At 39.8% G+C, this 18,473-nt stretch overlaps 1 protein-coding gene across 2 annotated transcripts in view; it reads left to right on the plus strand.

Moving 5' to 3' along the window:
- The first annotated feature begins 2,541 nt into the window (after window positions 1–2,541).
- rab3gap1.L (RAB3 GTPase activating protein catalytic subunit 1 L homeolog) overlaps window positions 2,542–18,473 on the plus strand; it is a 42,753-nt gene continuing 26,821 nt past the window's right edge. The window contains exons 1-9 of one of the 2 annotated variants that reach the window (XM_041575677.1): window positions 2,542–2,636; window positions 2,716–2,771; window positions 4,081–4,156; window positions 4,235–4,367; window positions 4,882–4,960; window positions 10,369–10,485; window positions 15,259–15,424; window positions 16,584–16,683; window positions 17,717–17,798. In XM_041575677.1, coding sequence (XP_041431611.1) covers window positions 2,619–2,636; window positions 2,716–2,771; window positions 4,081–4,156; window positions 4,235–4,367; window positions 4,882–4,960; window positions 10,369–10,485; window positions 15,259–15,424; window positions 16,584–16,683; window positions 17,717–17,798 — 827 coding nt within the window. In that variant the 5' untranslated portion in view covers window positions 2,542–2,618. 2 annotated transcript variants of the gene reach the window in all.

Raw genomic sequence — 18,473 nt, forward strand, 5'->3', positions numbered from 1 at the left:
TGTTCTCATGCCCACGTCACAAAACTGTATCTTTCTATGGATGTTATTTACTACAATAATGATTCATGATACAAAAGAATGAATATGTACCATTACATTTTGGATGTGACTGGTGGATGTGCAATTGGAAAATAAAGAATTTATAAAAAAAAAAAAAAAATAACCTTGAAAACACAAATTTTTCATGGAAAACACAACTCGAACCATAATAAATCTGCCTCTAAATGCAAATTTACAAAAAGTGTTTCCAAGAGATATATTCTAGCTCATGACAAGTTGCGGATCACTTCAAATGTAAGTTGTTGACAGGCTGGGTTAAACTTGTTTTTTTTCCCCCTATGAAGGCACTAGTGCTAGAAGACCAGAGATAAGTTCCCTTCTTAACTTAGATTAAAGGGGAAATAATGGATCATTTGCAACCTTGCCTTAAAACAATCAGAGCATCTTCATATAAAGGAAAATCATCTCGTCACATCTCAAGCTCAGTCCTTTCAATAGCACTTTGGGTTGAGTGCTCTCCCAAAGTGACTGGACTGCCAAAACTTTTGTTTCTCTAATTTAAAGAGGCAGGCTGAAATTAGAGTACAGAGAAAGCCAGCCATGGGAATATATTTAATGAGAAAATAAATGGGGAGGCTAATTATGGGGACATATAACATACAGAAGCTAAAAACCCATCCTAATATTGTAGACCATATTAAATAATATATGGTGCTGGTTTTGCTTTGGGCTAAAAGTTAAAATTATCTTTAAAAAGGACCCCTTTATTTGAGCTCCCTATCATAAAAGTGGCAAGGGAGATGAGGATGCCCACTTCAGGAGGCAATAAAATGTAGTTGTAGACCACTATCCAGGGAGACTGGAGAGTTCGGAGGAGGAAAGGCTGATCAACAGTGTCAAAAAAAGATGTATTAACACAAACTTTTGTTTTGGGTTACACAGTCAGTATGTCATTGGGTTCTCTGGAGCATTGGTTCAAGTCAAAAGTGAAGCAAACAGTGCAGTAAAGAACTTTTCTTATTTTAAATGTGATCAGTCAAATTGTGTACACCATAGTGCTCTAGCAGTTTCTAATAAATTAACCTTTGTATGCAGTAGTTGTTCCAACTGCTCACACTTAAAATTGTTTGGAAGTGCTTGCCGGGAAAACCCAGCTGAGAACCTCATTTTAAAGTATGAACTAGATAATATAAATTAGTACACTCAGAATTGCACAATGGCACAAATACTAAAGCATACGTATTACAGATTGGTGTGTGTCAGTAGTACTTTACAGCAAACACAATGGAGGTTCGAGTGGCCATGATTTGTTCTCTTTATCTTTGAGGGAAGGAATGTGTAACAGAATACAAGTAGCATGACTGGTCATGTAATGTGAGCTGTAAAAATAGTGTGTAAAAGTCACCACTGTGAAAATAATGTTTTATAGAAACCTTGGTGAACTTGACACTGACTGAGCAATCAATGCAGAACACACAATACACAACAAAATGGTTTAACACTGCAAACATTGTAACTAGCAGCAACCTACAATAATGACAGAAGCATAATATATACATTAGACCCACATAAACAATAGGAGTGACAGCACTTGCAGGTCTGTAAAACATGTTTATAAACACGATTTTATTTTCAGGTTAAGGTGGAAATACATAGGCAGATTGAGGCTGCTGCCTCTGATGGGCCCACCCAACTGATATCTGAATGAAAATATGCTACTTGTCCATTGGGCAGGTTTGATTTTCCTGTGGGATTGAGGTCCACATCTCTGTGTTGCTTCAGTTCTCAATCCAACCACCAGAGTAGCAAAAATGATCCAATCATTAGCCCAAGGGCCAAAAAAATCAGATCAGCGCAATATTTCCCATCTCAGTGTGGGCATATAGTAAAAGATGTGCAAAGCAGATCATGTATGATAAACTTGACACAAGAGACAAATGGTGGAATGCTTTACAACACTCCATGCACTGTCACTGTAATGAGGTGCTCCCTGTGGCTAAAAAACCCAAAACCATTAAATGTAAGGGGCGCCCACATACTTTGGCCATGTTATATAAATATATAAGGGCAATGCCAAACTCAAAGACCCTATACAGAGGCATCAGCATATTGTACAGGGTGGCAAGGTTTCCATTCTGCACCCCATTCTTTACCCGCACCCGCTGTGTCACACTTCTTCCTAGTTCCACTCCATTCTAACTATTCCCAGCACTGCACCCCTGTCCGGACTGTCCACCTTGTCCTCCCAACTCTTATTTTCACTATCCCTCCCTGGCCTACAGACCATTATTCCACCGACCCGTGGTTTCACCCCAATCTCATTATTCCCTTGCAACTCCCGTGCCACTGATTGCCCCCTTGCCCGACCCCACTGTCACCATTCCCAGCACCACTTTGTGCCAAACATCCGACCACCTCCGTGACCCCACCACCTTCCCATGATGCCCAGCACCCCGGTGTCACAAACTGGCTGCCTCGTCCCACCCTGCTTCTCAAAACCATAGCAAGTTCTACCAAACACACTGCCCTCTACTCCTGCGCTCGCCTTTCCCCTGCAATGTTTTGCTCTAGTTCCTGTTTCCCAGCATGCAATGTACTGACGTCTTCACGGGCCCAAGATGGCGGCTGACAGTGATGTGAGTTTCCAGCTGTTTGTTATCATTTCTGTTCCTTGGGTCTCATTTAGACTTACTGTCTGTTCTTCTCTCCCCGCAGCCCGAGTCCGAGGTGTTTGAGATCACAGACTTCACCACTGCGTCCGAGTGGGAAAGGTGAGTGTGTGTGAAACAGGGGCTTGGTATAGTGGAAATGTATTGCTCTGGTATAGAATTAGGTGCCTGTGGAAAACTGGGAACTGGGCTGGATCCGGCCCCTTCTGTGACACTCTGCTCCCAGGCCTACCTCTGCCTCCTTCACTCCCAGTTTCCCTGCAATATTTTGCTCCAGTATAGGAATAGGTGCCTGTGGGAAAGAGACAAGGGCTGGGTAGGGGGGGGGGGGAATATGTGTCTGTGGGTGAGACAGGGGTCGGGTATGGGGATAGATGCTCATGGGAAAGGTATGTGTGTGTGGGAGATTTTCATCCAATAGACAGCACTCCCGTTTGGTTAAAAACGTCTTGATTGCTTTTTAGGACAGCAGCATAATGTGTGTGTGGGAGAGACACGGGCTACGTATAGGAAATAGTTGCTTGTGAGAGATATAGGGGTTGGTACGGGATGTAGAAGGCTGTGGGAAAGGTATGTGTTTGTGGGAGAGGCACCAAATGGGTATACTGGATAGGCACCTTTGGAACAGGTAAGTGAAATGTGGAGAGAAAGGTGGGATAGGTGCCTGTGGGAGATACAGTGGTGAGGTATGTGTCTGTGGGAGAGGTAAGTGTGATGGGGAGAGACAGGGACTGAATATGGGGATAGGTGCCTGTAGGAGATAGAGGGGCTGGGTATGGGGGATATGTGCCTGTGGGGAAAGGTATGTATGTGGGAGAGATGGGGGCTGGGTATAAGGGATAGGCAGTAGAAAACTTGAAGCACAGCACCGGTTTCCATTTAAAATAAAAAAGCCTTTATTTAGTACATATGGCAACAATCTGGGTACAGCGATGTTTTAGGCCCTGTTTGGCCTTTTCTCAAGCTTTAGGAATAGTCACTTTGGGACAGGTAAGTGTGAGAGGGAGAGACAGGGACTGAGCATTGGGATAGGTGTCTGCAGGAGTTACAGGGGCTGAGTATGGGGGATACTTGTCTGTAGGAAAGGTAAGTGTGAGGAAGAGAGTGGGAGGCTGGATATGGGGGATAGGACCTGCAGGCGAGAGACAGAAGAAGTGACAGCACTCAGGTTATTATCATACACGTATATTTGTATTGGTATATAGGGAGCTTGCACATCCATACTTTGTCACCTGTGGGCAATAATTCTTTATATAAACCTTGTCAGCACCAATAATGACTGCACTTGAGTCAACTCAACTGTAGATTTATACAGATATTTATATTAATATCCAATTTGTGGATACTCACAAGGGCAAGTACATTATTTTCTATTTGCAGAATTGTTGTGAGTTTTACTTTTTTTTTTTAGGTTTATTTCAAAAGTTGAAGAGGTTTTGACTGAATGGAAGCTAATTGGGGAAACCTCAAATAAACCCCCAGAAAAGGTCTGTATTTCTTTTGTGTCACAGTCAATAATATGTACTAGTCAGCTGCTTCATAGGTTAATATATGATGTTTTGTAGGGAGAATATACATCAGGAGTCTGGGAGGAGAAAGGAGAAGAGGTTTTATTTGCAGACTTCAGATTCTCTATTCGTCACCATTATTTAGTGCAAAAGTCGAGTGAGAAAGAAGAGAAGGAAGACACTGGAGAAGGTAACTAATTTCTAGAAATAAAAATCTGGCTTTGTGCTGCCATATTCTCTTACTAGATACATTATACTTTAAGTTGAAGAAGACCCAAACGATGCTGTTACTGTCTTTGAATTTATTATACTGCTTTGGGCTGTTCTGAATGTATCTTTTTGTATAGGCTGTGAGCAAATTTAGGATGGCATTCCTACTGAATCATAATTAATACAGAGGCATTAGTATGCTAGCTTCTTTGTCCACAAGATTATGCCCCATGCCTGCAGGTTGTATCTAATTGTTTACCCTTATAATGTTCCACAGGGCTTTACAAAGATTATACATTATTCACATCAGTCCCTGCCCCAGTTGAGCTTACAATCTAAGGCCCCTTAGATATAGACACATACTATGTTCCATTTTATCAGGAGCCAGTTACCCTGCCTGTATGTTTTTGAGTGTTGGAGAGAACTCAGAGAAGTTTATCAAAATATTTTTGTCTATTTGACATACAGATGCATAAACATGATATTTGTTACAGATTCCATCCCCGTGTGCATGCAGGATCTGCTCTGCACCAACAACGATTTCCCTCCTGTAGCACATTGTCTAGTGAGATGGTACGTAATTATTTTGTTTGACCCAATTTCCCAACTCAGTGCAGTCTTCTATGAATAATTATTCTCTACTACATACATTGTATATTTTTATCAGGAAGTTCCATATGTCATTTATAAAAATCCTTGTCTGTTTTATTAGAAAAATCAGTGGTATTAAATCACAAATTGCGGGATGTTTAACATTGATTTGCTCTAGAGAATTTGACCACTCTGAAAGAGATATTGGGTTATGTGTATCCCAGGTTTTAATAATAACAATATCCCGACAAATAGCATTGGTGACACTTTCAATTGGCAATTGAAACTGACTCAGGGTCATTCTGCACCTCATGTGCCATAAGTAGTACCTCAGAACTGCCAGGTTTATATGCAATGTGACTCCGTTTATGTTTCCTGCTTTATGGTTCTTAACAACACCATAAGAAAGTCCAGATTCAGAGCTAAAGATCTTGCCACACTCGGTATATTTATCAAAGAGTGAAGTTAATAGTGAAGTTCCGCCACTAGAGTGAAATTCCGCCACTCTCCATTCATTTCTATGGGATTTTTATAGGCGTATTTATCAAAGGGTGAACTTTCACCCATTGATAAATACGCCTTTCAAAATCCCATAGAAATGAATTGAGAGCTGCGGAATTTCACTCTAGTGGCGGAACTTCACTCTTTGATAAATTTACCCCACTGTCTCTTAGAGAGGAGGAAACTGTACATTCCAGCAGGAAATGCGGCGTCTCCCCCCCCCACCCCAGGACTATTCCATAGTTGAAGTACACAAAAAATAGCTAAAAATTGGAATTTTTCTCATCCGAATTTTCACTTCGACCCTTGATAAATTTGCCCCCAAGTCTGCCCTGCAGCGATAACCATGTGATGTCCCAAAACTTTCTCTGCAATTTCCTGTTAGTAAGGAAGCAGATACTTTCCCCCATCACCTCCCTGGGACAGTCTGTAACACTTACTGGAGAAACAAAATAAAGATCTAAAACTCTCTAATAAATGACCTTCCTATCACTGATCTTAAATCCTCTGTGCTAATACTCCGCTTCTTCAGGATCTTCCTCAGATAGTTGGGTTAAAAGCCTCCTCTTATCCTGAGCTCTTTCACCCTGTGCTGAGTAACCAATCTCTAATAAAAGGTGATGCCCAATCTCTAACACTGATTTCCCACAGAAATTCCTTTCCCTGTACCACCAAGATGGTACAGTAGAAAAACACTTAACATGGCATGTCCAGCCCTCCCCTTTTCTTCTGCAGGAATGTGACCCCACCCCTTTTTACTGTGTTGAGCCTACTCCCCCAAAGCATTTGGAAGAATAAGCTCTGTATCCGGGCATGGAGAGATTAAGGCAACAGAAAGACATAAGAAACAAAGAGAAAAAGTGGAACCAGGAAAGTCTTAATAATCAAATTATTAATAATTAAATAGTCAATCCTTTCTCTATAGGTCGGCTTCCATGATTTCCACCACTGAACCTTTGCCAGACCAGCATTCAGTTTGTCCTCCCAATCTGCCTTTGCAAGGTCTCCCTTCCCAAATTCAATCCCAAGAATTCTAACTTAACCTGGGGCCACTGGGACTTTCTCAAGCCTAAAGTTTGGTTCCCCTCAAGAGTCCAAAAAGCTTCCAATTTTTTCTTGTTAATCTGAGGCTTCAGAGTAACTTTAGATGCGCTCCAAACCTTTCCCTCCTCCTCTGGTTTTGATATTACCAGAGTGACATCATCCGCGTAGGCTATGGACTTATTAAAGGATCAACCCAATGGAAACCAAACACCCTCAAGCTCACAATCCTGCAGTCTCTTCAAGAATTGATCTAACAAGAAAACATACAGGAGTGGACTCAAAGGACAGCCCTGTCTCACGACAGCTCTCACCAGATAAAAACACACCGTTCCAACCATTAATCAATGGGAAGCTCTTTGCCCAGCTGTACAATTCGGAATACAGTATCTTAGCAAAGCAGCCCATAGATACTAGTGACTTTATCAAAGGCTTTCGCTTGGTCTAAAATGACAAAGTATTTGCCCCATTTCCAAGCTTTGCTCCTCTCCTTTCTCCTCAGAGAAAGAACAGCAACATAAATATCCCTTCCTTCCAGTGAACAGATCTGAGAATCAGAAGGAAGAGACCCAGCAACTGCACACAACCCCTGTGAGAGAATCCTAGCCAGAATCTTCCTATAACAATTGATAAGGGCATTCGGCCTCCAATTTTCAATGCGCCTGGAATCCTCCCCCTTTGATATCAGAACTAAAGAGGAGGACTGCATAGATGGAGGAAGACATCTCTTGACCAGGCAGTCATTAAATAATTCAGTAGGAACCGGAACCAACTCCTTAAACGTTGGTTCCGGCCATGGGGCCTTCTTTTTCTGCTGTTTCCTCCTCTTGTTATTTCTGCTACCAAAGGGGGAAATTGTCAGTGTTTGGACTGGGGTCGCCTCTAGGAAGACCTGCATCTTACCCCTATCCAAAGCCCTTTCTTGGTAAAGGTCAGTCTAGTACAGTGATCCCCAACCAGTAGCTTGTGAGCAACATGTTGCTCTCCAACCCCTTGGATGTTGCTCCCAGTGGCCTCAAAGCAGGTGATTATTTTTGAATGCCAGCCTTGGAGGCAAGTTTTGGTAGTATAAAAACCAGGTGTACTGCCCAACAGAGTCTCAATGTAGGTTGACAATCCACATAGGGGCTACCAAATGGCAATTCACAGCACTTCTTTGGCACCCCAAGAACATTTTTCATGCTAGTGTTGCTCCCCAACTACTTTTACTTCTGAATGTTGCTCACGGGTTCAAAAGGTTGGGGATCCCTGGTCTAGTAGGACCTCACAACCTCCAGGATACCCTCTCTAGAAACGTCCAATTCGCCCTGAAGGTTGTAAAGACCCCAAACCGTTTCCTTACAGTTCTGGTAAGGGTCTGGGGAACATGAAGTCCCATAGTCCCTCTCCAGAACCAGGGACTCAAAAAGTACTTAATCCGGTTAACTCTTTCACCCCCCCATCCGAAATACAGATTTCAAACTTCCTTCTTAAAAGATCTGCTCTCTTTCTTTTTAGCCCTCCATTTTTTTTAAAAGAGTCAGTTGGGAAACAGAATAAAAAAAAACTCCATCTTAGTTACTGCATTCTGTAAAAGATCCTTAAAAGCCATCCTCACACTCTCCTCCTCCTCTAGCAGCTCCTTCCCCAACCTCCAAAGCCCTTTTGCAAAACCCAGTGCTACCTAACAGACCATAATGAAAAAATAAAGCTGAATGGTCTCAAAATCCAACCCCAATTCCCTTAAAATTAGAAAAACTTTCCTTCTTGATAAAAACCATGTCAATTTGCTGCTCTGCTCCCCGCACCTATAGGTGTGCTTTCCCTTTATCCTATTTACAGAAGCCAAATCCTGCAGCTCAGCATCTTCTACCAGAGCCTTAAAGAACAAGCTCTCATACTTATACAGCTTCCCTTTTTTGTCCTCGGCACGTAAGAACTTGTTAAAATCCCCAGCAAAAAATGATTGGGACATAAGTGTAGAGAAACTGCTGGAGATAAGCCAATAAAGCCCTCCTCTCTGAGATAGACTGGGACCCATATATGTTAATGAGCCTTAGGCGTTTCCCTTCAAACTGAATATCCAGCATTATGCATATATAGTAGAAAATCAGATGGCACACAAGCGAGCACTTGAGAAAGAAGGTTGTACCTCCGAAACGTTGTTTGTGGATCTCAATAAACTACAAGTTGTTTGCACATTTGCCAGAGTGTGTGCCATCTGATTTTCTACTATATATGGATTATTAAAACCAAGGTTTGCATTACCACTGATTAAGATATCCAGAATTATGCACCTGCCCACCTGTATGTCCTCCACCTTCTTAACCACAATGTGCTTACTGCCCTTGAACAAAATGGCTATTCCCCCCCCTCCCCGCTGGCTCACAGGCTATGGACCAAAAGGTAAGACCTTCCCTACAATCTCTCTTTGCTTCTCTGATATCCTGCAGGAATGAGGGTCTGGTCTCCTGTAGGAAAATGTCTACCTCTTTATTTCTTAGTTATTCAAAGGCAGCAAAGTAGGTCCTCCTGTTCTTAATGCTACAGGCATTTATAGTGAGGAAATCAAGCGACGGATCTATCTTTATGCTTTATGTTTTTATTGATACCGGATCTCTTACTGGCCTCTCTCTTCACCTGAACCCTGAACACTTAGCCCCAAAGACACCTCTTCCCCTTCCTCCATCACCTCCCCTTCCTAGAGATTCCCACTCTAAATTCGGAGACTCCCCAGCAACATCTTTGTTTATCTTTTGCCTACTGGCGCTATCTTTCTGACAAGCATTTTCCCTTTTCTCCCTCTCCTCCTCCTAAGTCATCCTTACCAGCTCCCCCAATTCCTCCTCCACCATCTCCAACACAGCAAACCCATTTCCAATAACAAAAGTCAGGTACATTCTTTGCCTTTAGATTTCTTTTTTCCCCATCTTTCCCCACAGTTTCCCACTCATTCACCCTTCCACTGCACATGGGAGGTAGCTGCCATATTTTTTCTCCTTGAGAGTAAAGTATGTGGGGAAACAATATGGCAGTTCCTATCCCTATGGCTTAAAGTATAGACACAAATTATGTTATACTGTCAGCATGTGTTGTCTGTTTAAAGTGAGTCAATGGACTCATTAACTCATTAAGTACTCATTAAAGATGTATTCCAAAGATGTATTGTTCTTCACAACAGATGCTAAACTACCACCTGTGCACACGATAAACTATATTCCCATACTATATTCATTGGTTTTGTATGTATGCAAATGATTGTGAGCTGCCAATTTATTTCCTGTAAACCTTATACACGAGGGTGCAGCTTATTGTGTGCACAGAACATTCCTTTTTTGTATATTAGTGTGTGTGTGTGTGTATATATATATATATATATATATATATATATATATATATATATATATATGGGTTGGTTGTGCCATATTGTTTTCCATAGACAAGTGTTGTCCAAGGTTTTCTATGTTATGGGCCACTGATGTCATACAAAGAGCTCTATGGAGATCTGGGTCTTGTATAGATGTTAATAAAAACGAGGGCATGCTGGGGCTTGTATTATCAGACAGCTTCAGTTTACACATAGCTGTTCACAAAAACTGACCTATAAAGCACATAGTGTAGGGCCAAGAAAAACATGTAAAAAATATGTTGATGTAACAAGAACTCCCTCTAGTGGCAAAAGTTCAATTAACAGCATTTGCATTGCTTTCAAATCATTGGGAAAATTCCAGGAGGTAATCAGTTAGTATGAACTTGGCCAAAAGACTCTGTACCAGTACTTGAATTAAATTGTAGACTCCGCTATTGTGCACAATAGTAAATTAATAATGTCAAATGGCTCCCAATGTCTGAAAGACTCTCTCTTACAGGTATGGGCTACGGGAGTTTGTGGTCATATCGCCGGGTGCCAATGATGCTGTAATTAGTGAGTCCAAGTGCAATCTTCTCCTGAGTTCAGTTTCAATAGCCTTGGGGAACACTGGCTGGTAAGCGCTTACTTAGGCTTCCATACTTTGGCTTTTATGTTACTAAAATGGGCCTTTCATTTCTCAGGCTGTCCACATTCCCTCATTTTTAACAGCAGGGGTGTAACATGAACAAGTGTTTAATGTATTTCCTTTTGAAAGTCAGATTCAGCTGATGACTGATAACATACGTCAGTCTTATATGACCAGCTTTCAAGTTTATAAATGCCATAGTGTCATTGATCTTACAGATAGTTTTGTAATACAGTTGATCTGATGCTAGAATGCAACCCCTGTGTTGGCAAAAATACATACTTCTTATTCTCCAACATTGTTTGAATTTAGTCTGCATTCAGCAATGTTTCTAGGCATTATATATATATATATATATATATATATATATATATATATATATATATATATATATATATATATATATATATATATATATATATATAATTTTTTTTTTTTTTTTTTTCAAAGAACAGTGCCAATTTCATAGAAAATAAACCCAGGAAACCCATTTTGTTGACAATAAACTTAGTGGCTGAAATACAAAGAAAAAATTAAGGGTTTTCTTGCTGTCAGGTCTGTCAAAAACACTAAGCTGTGAAAACTTGACAAATTTTGTAGTTTGATCCAAAAACTCCAGGGATCTGAAATACTCAGAGCTCTCTCTCCTGATCCCCTGTATATCATTTCTAATCAATAAAGAGAGAGCTCACAGTCGAATCATCTATAAATCCCATGGATTGGAAAGATAATTGCATCACAGAAAATAACGTGCTCTGCACAAACCTTGTGAAGCACTACAATAAGGAACTAATCTGTCTCATAAAGAACTCTTGGTCTCTGATATCTCCAATTCAGTTTCAGGTTTATGGTATTTTAAGGGACTTGCAGCAGATTTAGCTAAACATGATGGATTGGAATTATTTCATATAATTGAGTTAGATTTTGCTGGGGGATGTAGTCTCATACACACAGGATATAAAATGTGCCCAGAGTACAGATATGTGTAAGGGCTGCCGTGTTGTCTCTGCATTGTCTGCTGTTTTGTCTTAAAGGTTCTAATTGATACAGAAATTCAAAAATGAGAAAAGTAATAGTGAACAGTGGGCTTGAAATTTCATGCTGAGGAAAATAATGCATACTACCCCTAGGGTCCCTTATCTTTGCTGTTCTTGTCTGTTGATTCGGTTATACTACAGAGAACAGCAGCAGATAAGGGGACCCTAAGGTTATTCTGTTTTTCTGTAGAAGTATCAAGTAAAGGATCAAGTAAAGGGGATCTGTTGTTAATCGACTAGGCAGCTTGTGTAAGGGTTCTGGGAGTTGTAAGTAGTTGAAGCACAACGGGATGAGGGAGACATTATAAAGAAGGGATCATTTACTGATTTAACAGACAAGTTAAACAGTGCTGCTTAAAGTGCTGAATGCAGATTGTACAGGCACAAGGGAGGTCTTGTACTTAAAGAAACAGTAGCATCAAAAAATTAAAGTATTTTAAAGCAATGAAAATATCATGTACTGTTGCCCTGCACTGGAAAAACTGATGTGTTTCCTTCAGAAACACTACTATAGTTCATATAAACAAGCTGATGTGTAGCAATGGCGGAAATTGAAAAAAGACTATATGGCACAGGTTAAATAGTGGATAACAGATAACATCATTATGTTCTACAGAGCTTATCTGCTATCTGCTGTGTAACCTGAGCATTTCTACTTTGAATGGTTGCCCCCATTGCTACACAGCAGCTTATTTATATAAACAATAGTAGTGTTTCTAAAGCAAACACAGCAGCTTTACCAGTGCAGGTCAACACTGCATTATATTTTTATTACTTTACAGCACTTTCATTTTTTGATGTTACTGTTCCTTTAACACCTGTCATAAGCCGGTCCCTTGATGCCTCCTACTTGAATGTTCTGAACGGCAACAACAAACTAAAGTGACATCCATGTGCTGCTTACTTCCCAACCTTCTGTTTACAACACTGCTTAATGCAAACAGCTCTGAAGTCAGGGTATTGTGCAAAATGTGCATGATGCAGAGTGCCCAGTTTTGGTAAATGGGGGTATTGCATTATAGTCCCACTCCGCTAGTCACACCTTCACTGACAAAAGACTGCACTGTGACTTCTTTTTAATAGAGGAGTATAGGAAGTGATAAGCTTTGGTGGCCAAAAGCTTCCTAAGGTGAGTCTGAAACTGCAGCGTCAGTAACACTTTCGTATAACGTGGGGGGATCTTTTAATCTTGCTGCTTCCCATTATGATCAGTATGAAGTATCCACCAGCGATCTCACATGTTTAAACTATCAAAATATTATGTTCTTGGAACCTTACTCAAGTTTCTTGTTGTTGAACTGAGCTCTTCATTGTAAAAATCACTTTATTTTTCTAACAGTTGTTGACCTTTAAAAACCCAGACAGATCTGGCAAGTGATTTATGCTGTAGCTAAATATTTTATAGCTGCGTAAAGACTTTATAAATAACATCAATACACTTAACTTTATTACGGCACTGTCAGGGCAGAAAGCTCCACGGAATAGTTGGAACAGTGTGTACAATTCTTGCTCGAGGGCTTCATTTGCCTCCCAATCAAATATGCACATATTTTACTATGTAAAAATGTTCTAGTCTGGTGATGGGTTTTTTTCCGTTTTTTTTTGTTTATTTTTTACACAGCATTATAGATGGATATCCCCCCAAAAATTTAGCATTTTTAAAGGGGATGTTCACCTTCACACGGTTTGCTTAAATGGGACCTGTCACCCCAAAAAAATATTCCAAATCCTATCTTATCAAGTTAGTCAAGCAAAATAAACTTTAATTGCTCTATATAAATTATTTTAATCTTGTTTCCTTCGGTCTGGGAATTCATAATTACAGTATAGCAAGCAGGCAGGAACCATTTTGTGGCACCGTTATTAAGGCAAGCCTTGTATCATCTCAGAATCTTGTTTGTGCACCAGAATGGGGGACCTGATGTCCATCCCCATGAACTGGTTACACAATTAAATGGTAAAGCCAGAGGGGGGGAATGTGGTGAGTGCAGTGATATCTAGCATCTGCTGAATGGAAATTGAAAGTAATTGCCTGCTCCGCCTCTTTGCCTAAGGCATAGAGGAGGGGCAGGCAATATTTGATTGACAGCTGAGATTTTGAAATTAGTTTACAACAGCTATGAACGCTTTAATAAAAAGAAAAAAAAAGAATTTGGAATTCATGTTTAATTTGAAAAGGACGTTTATTATACAACTTTTTATATCTGGGTGACAGGTTCACTTTAAAATATCCCGTAATCCACTGATTATAATAATCAAATTTTTTTTATTAAGTTAGCATAATAAAAACTGGTACACAGACCCTCATATAATCCACCCCACGCGCCTCATACCCTCTGGCTCTCAGTCATAGGTGGTTTACGGGATATTTTTTTCAAGTCATTTTTGAGAGTGCTTTGGGAACCGGGGCAAAATCCTGGAAACTATTGTCCTGTGTGGACGGCAGACTCCCCCCTACACCAAGGTATTTTCCCTGATTATTTAAGCGAAAGTTAAAGTCTAATAATAAAGTTTCCTTTTTTACTACCGTACCCTGCATATTAAATATGATTTTCCATGATAATTCCCCTTTAAAGGAAACTTAATTTCAATTATGATTTTGATGATTATTATTTTACAGTTGCTATGGAGTTGTTTTCCTTTGGTTTTATCAGCTTTCTGATCTCATTGTTAGTTATTCCTGTTAAGGGTGCAAAACACTGAAGTGTTGCAAACATGGAGTAAACAATTACAGGTATGGGACCTATTATCCAGAATGCTCGGGACATGGGGCTTTCCAGATAACGGGTCTTTCAATAATTTGGATCTTCACACTTTAAGACTACTAGAAAATCATGTAAACATTAAGTAGTAGTAGAGGCTGTTACCCCCATAGAGCCAAAAACTATACAAGATACAAAGGTTACTCGGCACACTACATTATTAGTGCAGACATAAAAGGTATGCCAAAATAGTGGTTTACTATGAAACATTACTCAAAGTATATAATTACATAATCATTTGCAGATATAAATTAGAACATACCACACAGAGTACAAGGCAGATAGGTTGGTATGTAGGAGAATACCCCCAACAATTCTGATTTATGGCATACCTTTTGCGTCTGTACTAATAATGTGTTGTACCGAGTAAACCTTGTATCTAGTTTCTGATAAATGTCACATGAAGTGTTTTGTCTGGTACTGCCATTCAGTGGAGAACACCCTCCTGTGCCTCACATTTCTCCTAATCTTCTTGATCTGGGTACACTTGGCATATTCTACATTCTTGCTCAGATACTGTCCCATTAGCTGAAAAGCTGCTGGTGCCATGTTTGCCATGAGCCTTACTGTAGAACTCTACAATTTCAGCCACAAAGCAATGCCGAAAACATGTCACTGTGACAGAATCTAACCCATAAAGCAAAGCAAATCTGCTGCTTGAAATGGGGATCCCAGAGAATATATGCCTCTGTGACAGAATTCTCTTTTAAAGGGGCTGTTCACCTTTAAATAATATTTTAGTATGATGTAAAGAATTTATATTCTAAGACAATTTGCAATAGGTTTTCATTTTTTTATTATTTGAGGTTTTTGATTTATTTAGGTTTTTTTATTCAGCAGCTTTCCAGTTTGTAGTTTCAGAGATCTGGTTGCTAGGGCAGAAATTATCAAATTCAAAAACTGTTTAAAAAAAAAAAGCCATACATTTTATTAACCTCTTGTGTTGTTGGATTGTGCTGCAGCCAGGTGCCGCTCTTTGTCCAGGTTCATCAGAAATGGAGGAAGCTTTACGTGGGGGAGTGTCGTGGTCCCGGAGTACGGACAGATTTCGAGATGGTCCATCTACGGAAAGTTCCCAATCAGTATACGCATTTATCTGGGCTTCTTGATATCTTCAAATCTAAAATTGTAAGTACACTACAAAAGACCTTATATCCAATACATTAAAATTTTCTGTAATTAATCTGTCGCCATTGAAGTGCATTTCCCTTCAGTGTCGGACTGGGACACCAGGGGCCCACCCAAAAACCTTAGACCAGGGGCCCATCAAAGAACCATAGACCAGGGGTCCACTCTCAGTACTATTATTATTCTTCTCCTCATTCAAACTCTATTCTCCTAGTCTCTATTCTTTACATACTATAATCTATTATTCCATCTATTTAGCCTCTTTGTTCTCAAAGAAATATGAAATAGCCGTGAAATAAGACAAATCTTTAGCAGCACAAGGGCCCCCTGACACCTGGGCCCACCGGGAGTTTTCCTGGTATCCCGGTGGGCCAGTCCGACACTGTTTCCCATCATCATCTTTCAGTCTTTGATCAGTACAAGGGATGTCTAAATTGCAAATATCAGCCTTTCCTGCAGTCTCTGTCTGGCAGTTACTTTTGTGTCCAACAGAGGGAGCTTTAGCTACGCCTTAGTTCTCTCTCTTTTTTTTTTTTAATTTTTGTGACATAAAGCATGGTGAGTTGTTCAGCTAAATTTCATGTCCTTTGCTGAACAGTTGTTTACATTTAATCTCCAGGCCTGTGCATAGCACTTGTCACCCCTTTACATTTTCTCATGACCTGTACACAGATATACCATAAAACCATCCCAACATAGTTGTTCCCCTGTACTCAGCACAATCCAGCAGGAACAGTCAACTACGTTTGCTCATAGCCTGTACAATGTGATCAGATACTCCAGCATAGGTATTTCTGATGAACTGAGCTTAGTACAGAAATACCTATGGTTGTGTAGTTTTAAGGTATGTACAAGCTATGAGCAAATTTAGGGGAATGTTCCTACTGCATTGTGCTTAGTACAGGGGAACAGCCCCCTAAGTTTGCTTATAGCCTGTGCAGAGAGATGCCATAAAACTATTCCAGCATAGGTATTCTCTGTATAATTCAGCAAAAACCAGCCCCCTAAATTTGCTCATGGCCTATACAGAGAGATACCATAAAATGTTGTCAGCATAGGTATTCCTCTATAATAAGCTTTTTAAATATCTAGTGTCCTTTAATTTGCTTGTTATGAACAGGTTCATCCATATGCTTATGATGCCTTTTTTATTTTGTAGGGATGCCCACTGACAGCGCTGCCTCCTGTTAACATTGCCATTCGATTTACTTACGTCCTGCAAGATTGGCAGCAATATTTTTGGCCTCAGCAACCTCCAGGTGGGAAATTCTGGATTATAAATAATTTTTTTATTGCACTGGCCTACAGCAAATCAGTTGTATATATTGTACTAATCACACAATTGAGTACTCCTATAACTAGGATTGTGCAATTTAGATCTCTAGTCATGTGTCACCAAAAGGTTGCTCTTTGAGAATTTCAAGGCAACTGCATTTAGAGTCCCATATTCTGTACAAATCCATATTAACCCTTTGGAGAAGATTTATAACTGAGAATTTTATTTACCTCAATTTTTACTTTAAAAATTGTTAAAAACATTGGTAAACAAAGTTATTCCCTTAATCAAACTTACCTCTGAAATGAGAGGGACGCAGTCCAAATATGAGAAAATTTGGACCCCGTGGTATGAAGTGGACCTAGACTAAGGTCTCATTCTAACTCTGCCAACTGCTGCCCTTTAAGCTGGCCATAGAGGCAAAGATCCAATCATTTGAATCCTCAAACGATTGGACTTCCCCATCTCCAGACCTGCCACTAACCTTTCAGATCAAATAAAGTAGTAAAAGAACAGATCAGCCGATGTTCTGCCCCTGACAGCAATCATACAAAAGTTATGTCAGACAAAAGCTAGTGACAGTCTCCCTCTGAAAATCGTCCAATCGTCAATACACGCAGAGATATTATCCACAGCAACCGAAATCTTTTAACTTGGCCAATCGACCAAACAACCAATCTCCATGGGAAGAAAAATGTCGGGACTCTTCCACACATGGTCTGAAAATCGTACGAATACTTGATCCCTGGATCTTTGCGTCTATGGCCAGTTTTAGTGTAATTTAATAGCGGTTATGTCTCTATTGATGTACTGTTCACTGCCTGTTTTCCAAACTGCTACATTCCCTGAACTGTAAATGGTCTTGGCTTAATGTATGTAAGGTTGTTGTTAAATCTGTACATAGAGTTGTCTAGTCTTAGTTTTTGGTATTAATTTGATATACAAAAAGATATATATATGCACGCGCACGCGCACACACACACATATACAGACAGACTAATTTTTTTTATGTTAAGACATCGATGCACTTATTGGTGGTGAAGTTGGAGGACTGGAATTTGGAAAACTTCCCTTTGGAGCTTGTGAAGACCCAATAAGGTTAGTGGGCATGCACCAGTGCCATAACCAGTATCAACCCATTTTTATTGCGGTTTAAAGTTTACAATTAAACAGAAAACAAACAGGGGAATTCACATTAATAACCATTTGCAGATGTCTTCCTCTTTTTTTGCATTTATCCCTAATATCTTATAGAGAGTGATTAGCACAGGTGTAGATATTAGTGCTGAGAAAAAAACCTCTAGTGATCTAGAATCAGAAATTTTCTTTCATTCTCCCGATGGTCTGTTCCACTGATATCTGGCTGAAAATCAGTCATATATAGTAGGTTAAAAAATGCTTTCGTTGAATATTGCATTTTCGAGGCAGTCCTTTTCTGATGTATCTTAATTTTCCATCAATACTGTATGACCATCGCTATTTGGCTTAGCTCTTTGTGGCCAAACAGGTTAAATATCAGGTTGCGATAGTTTCAGACTGGACTTTTAAAGTATAATGTCATATTTCCATTAAAAACAGGAAAGTGTTTTTTTTTCAGTTACATTAAAGGAACAGTAACATCAAAAAATGAAAGTGTTTTAAAGTAATGAAAATATAATGCGCCGTTGCCCTGCACTGGTAAAACTGATGTGTTTGCTTCAGAAACACTACTATAGTTCTTATAAACAAGCTGCTGAGTAGCTATGGCAGATCAATAATGAATAACAGATAAAA

This window comes from Xenopus laevis, chromosome 9_10L, assembly GCF_017654675.1.
Source record: "Xenopus laevis strain J_2021 chromosome 9_10L, Xenopus_laevis_v10.1, whole genome shotgun sequence".
Classification (NCBI taxonomy): Eukaryota; Metazoa; Chordata; class Amphibia; order Anura; family Pipidae; genus Xenopus; species Xenopus laevis.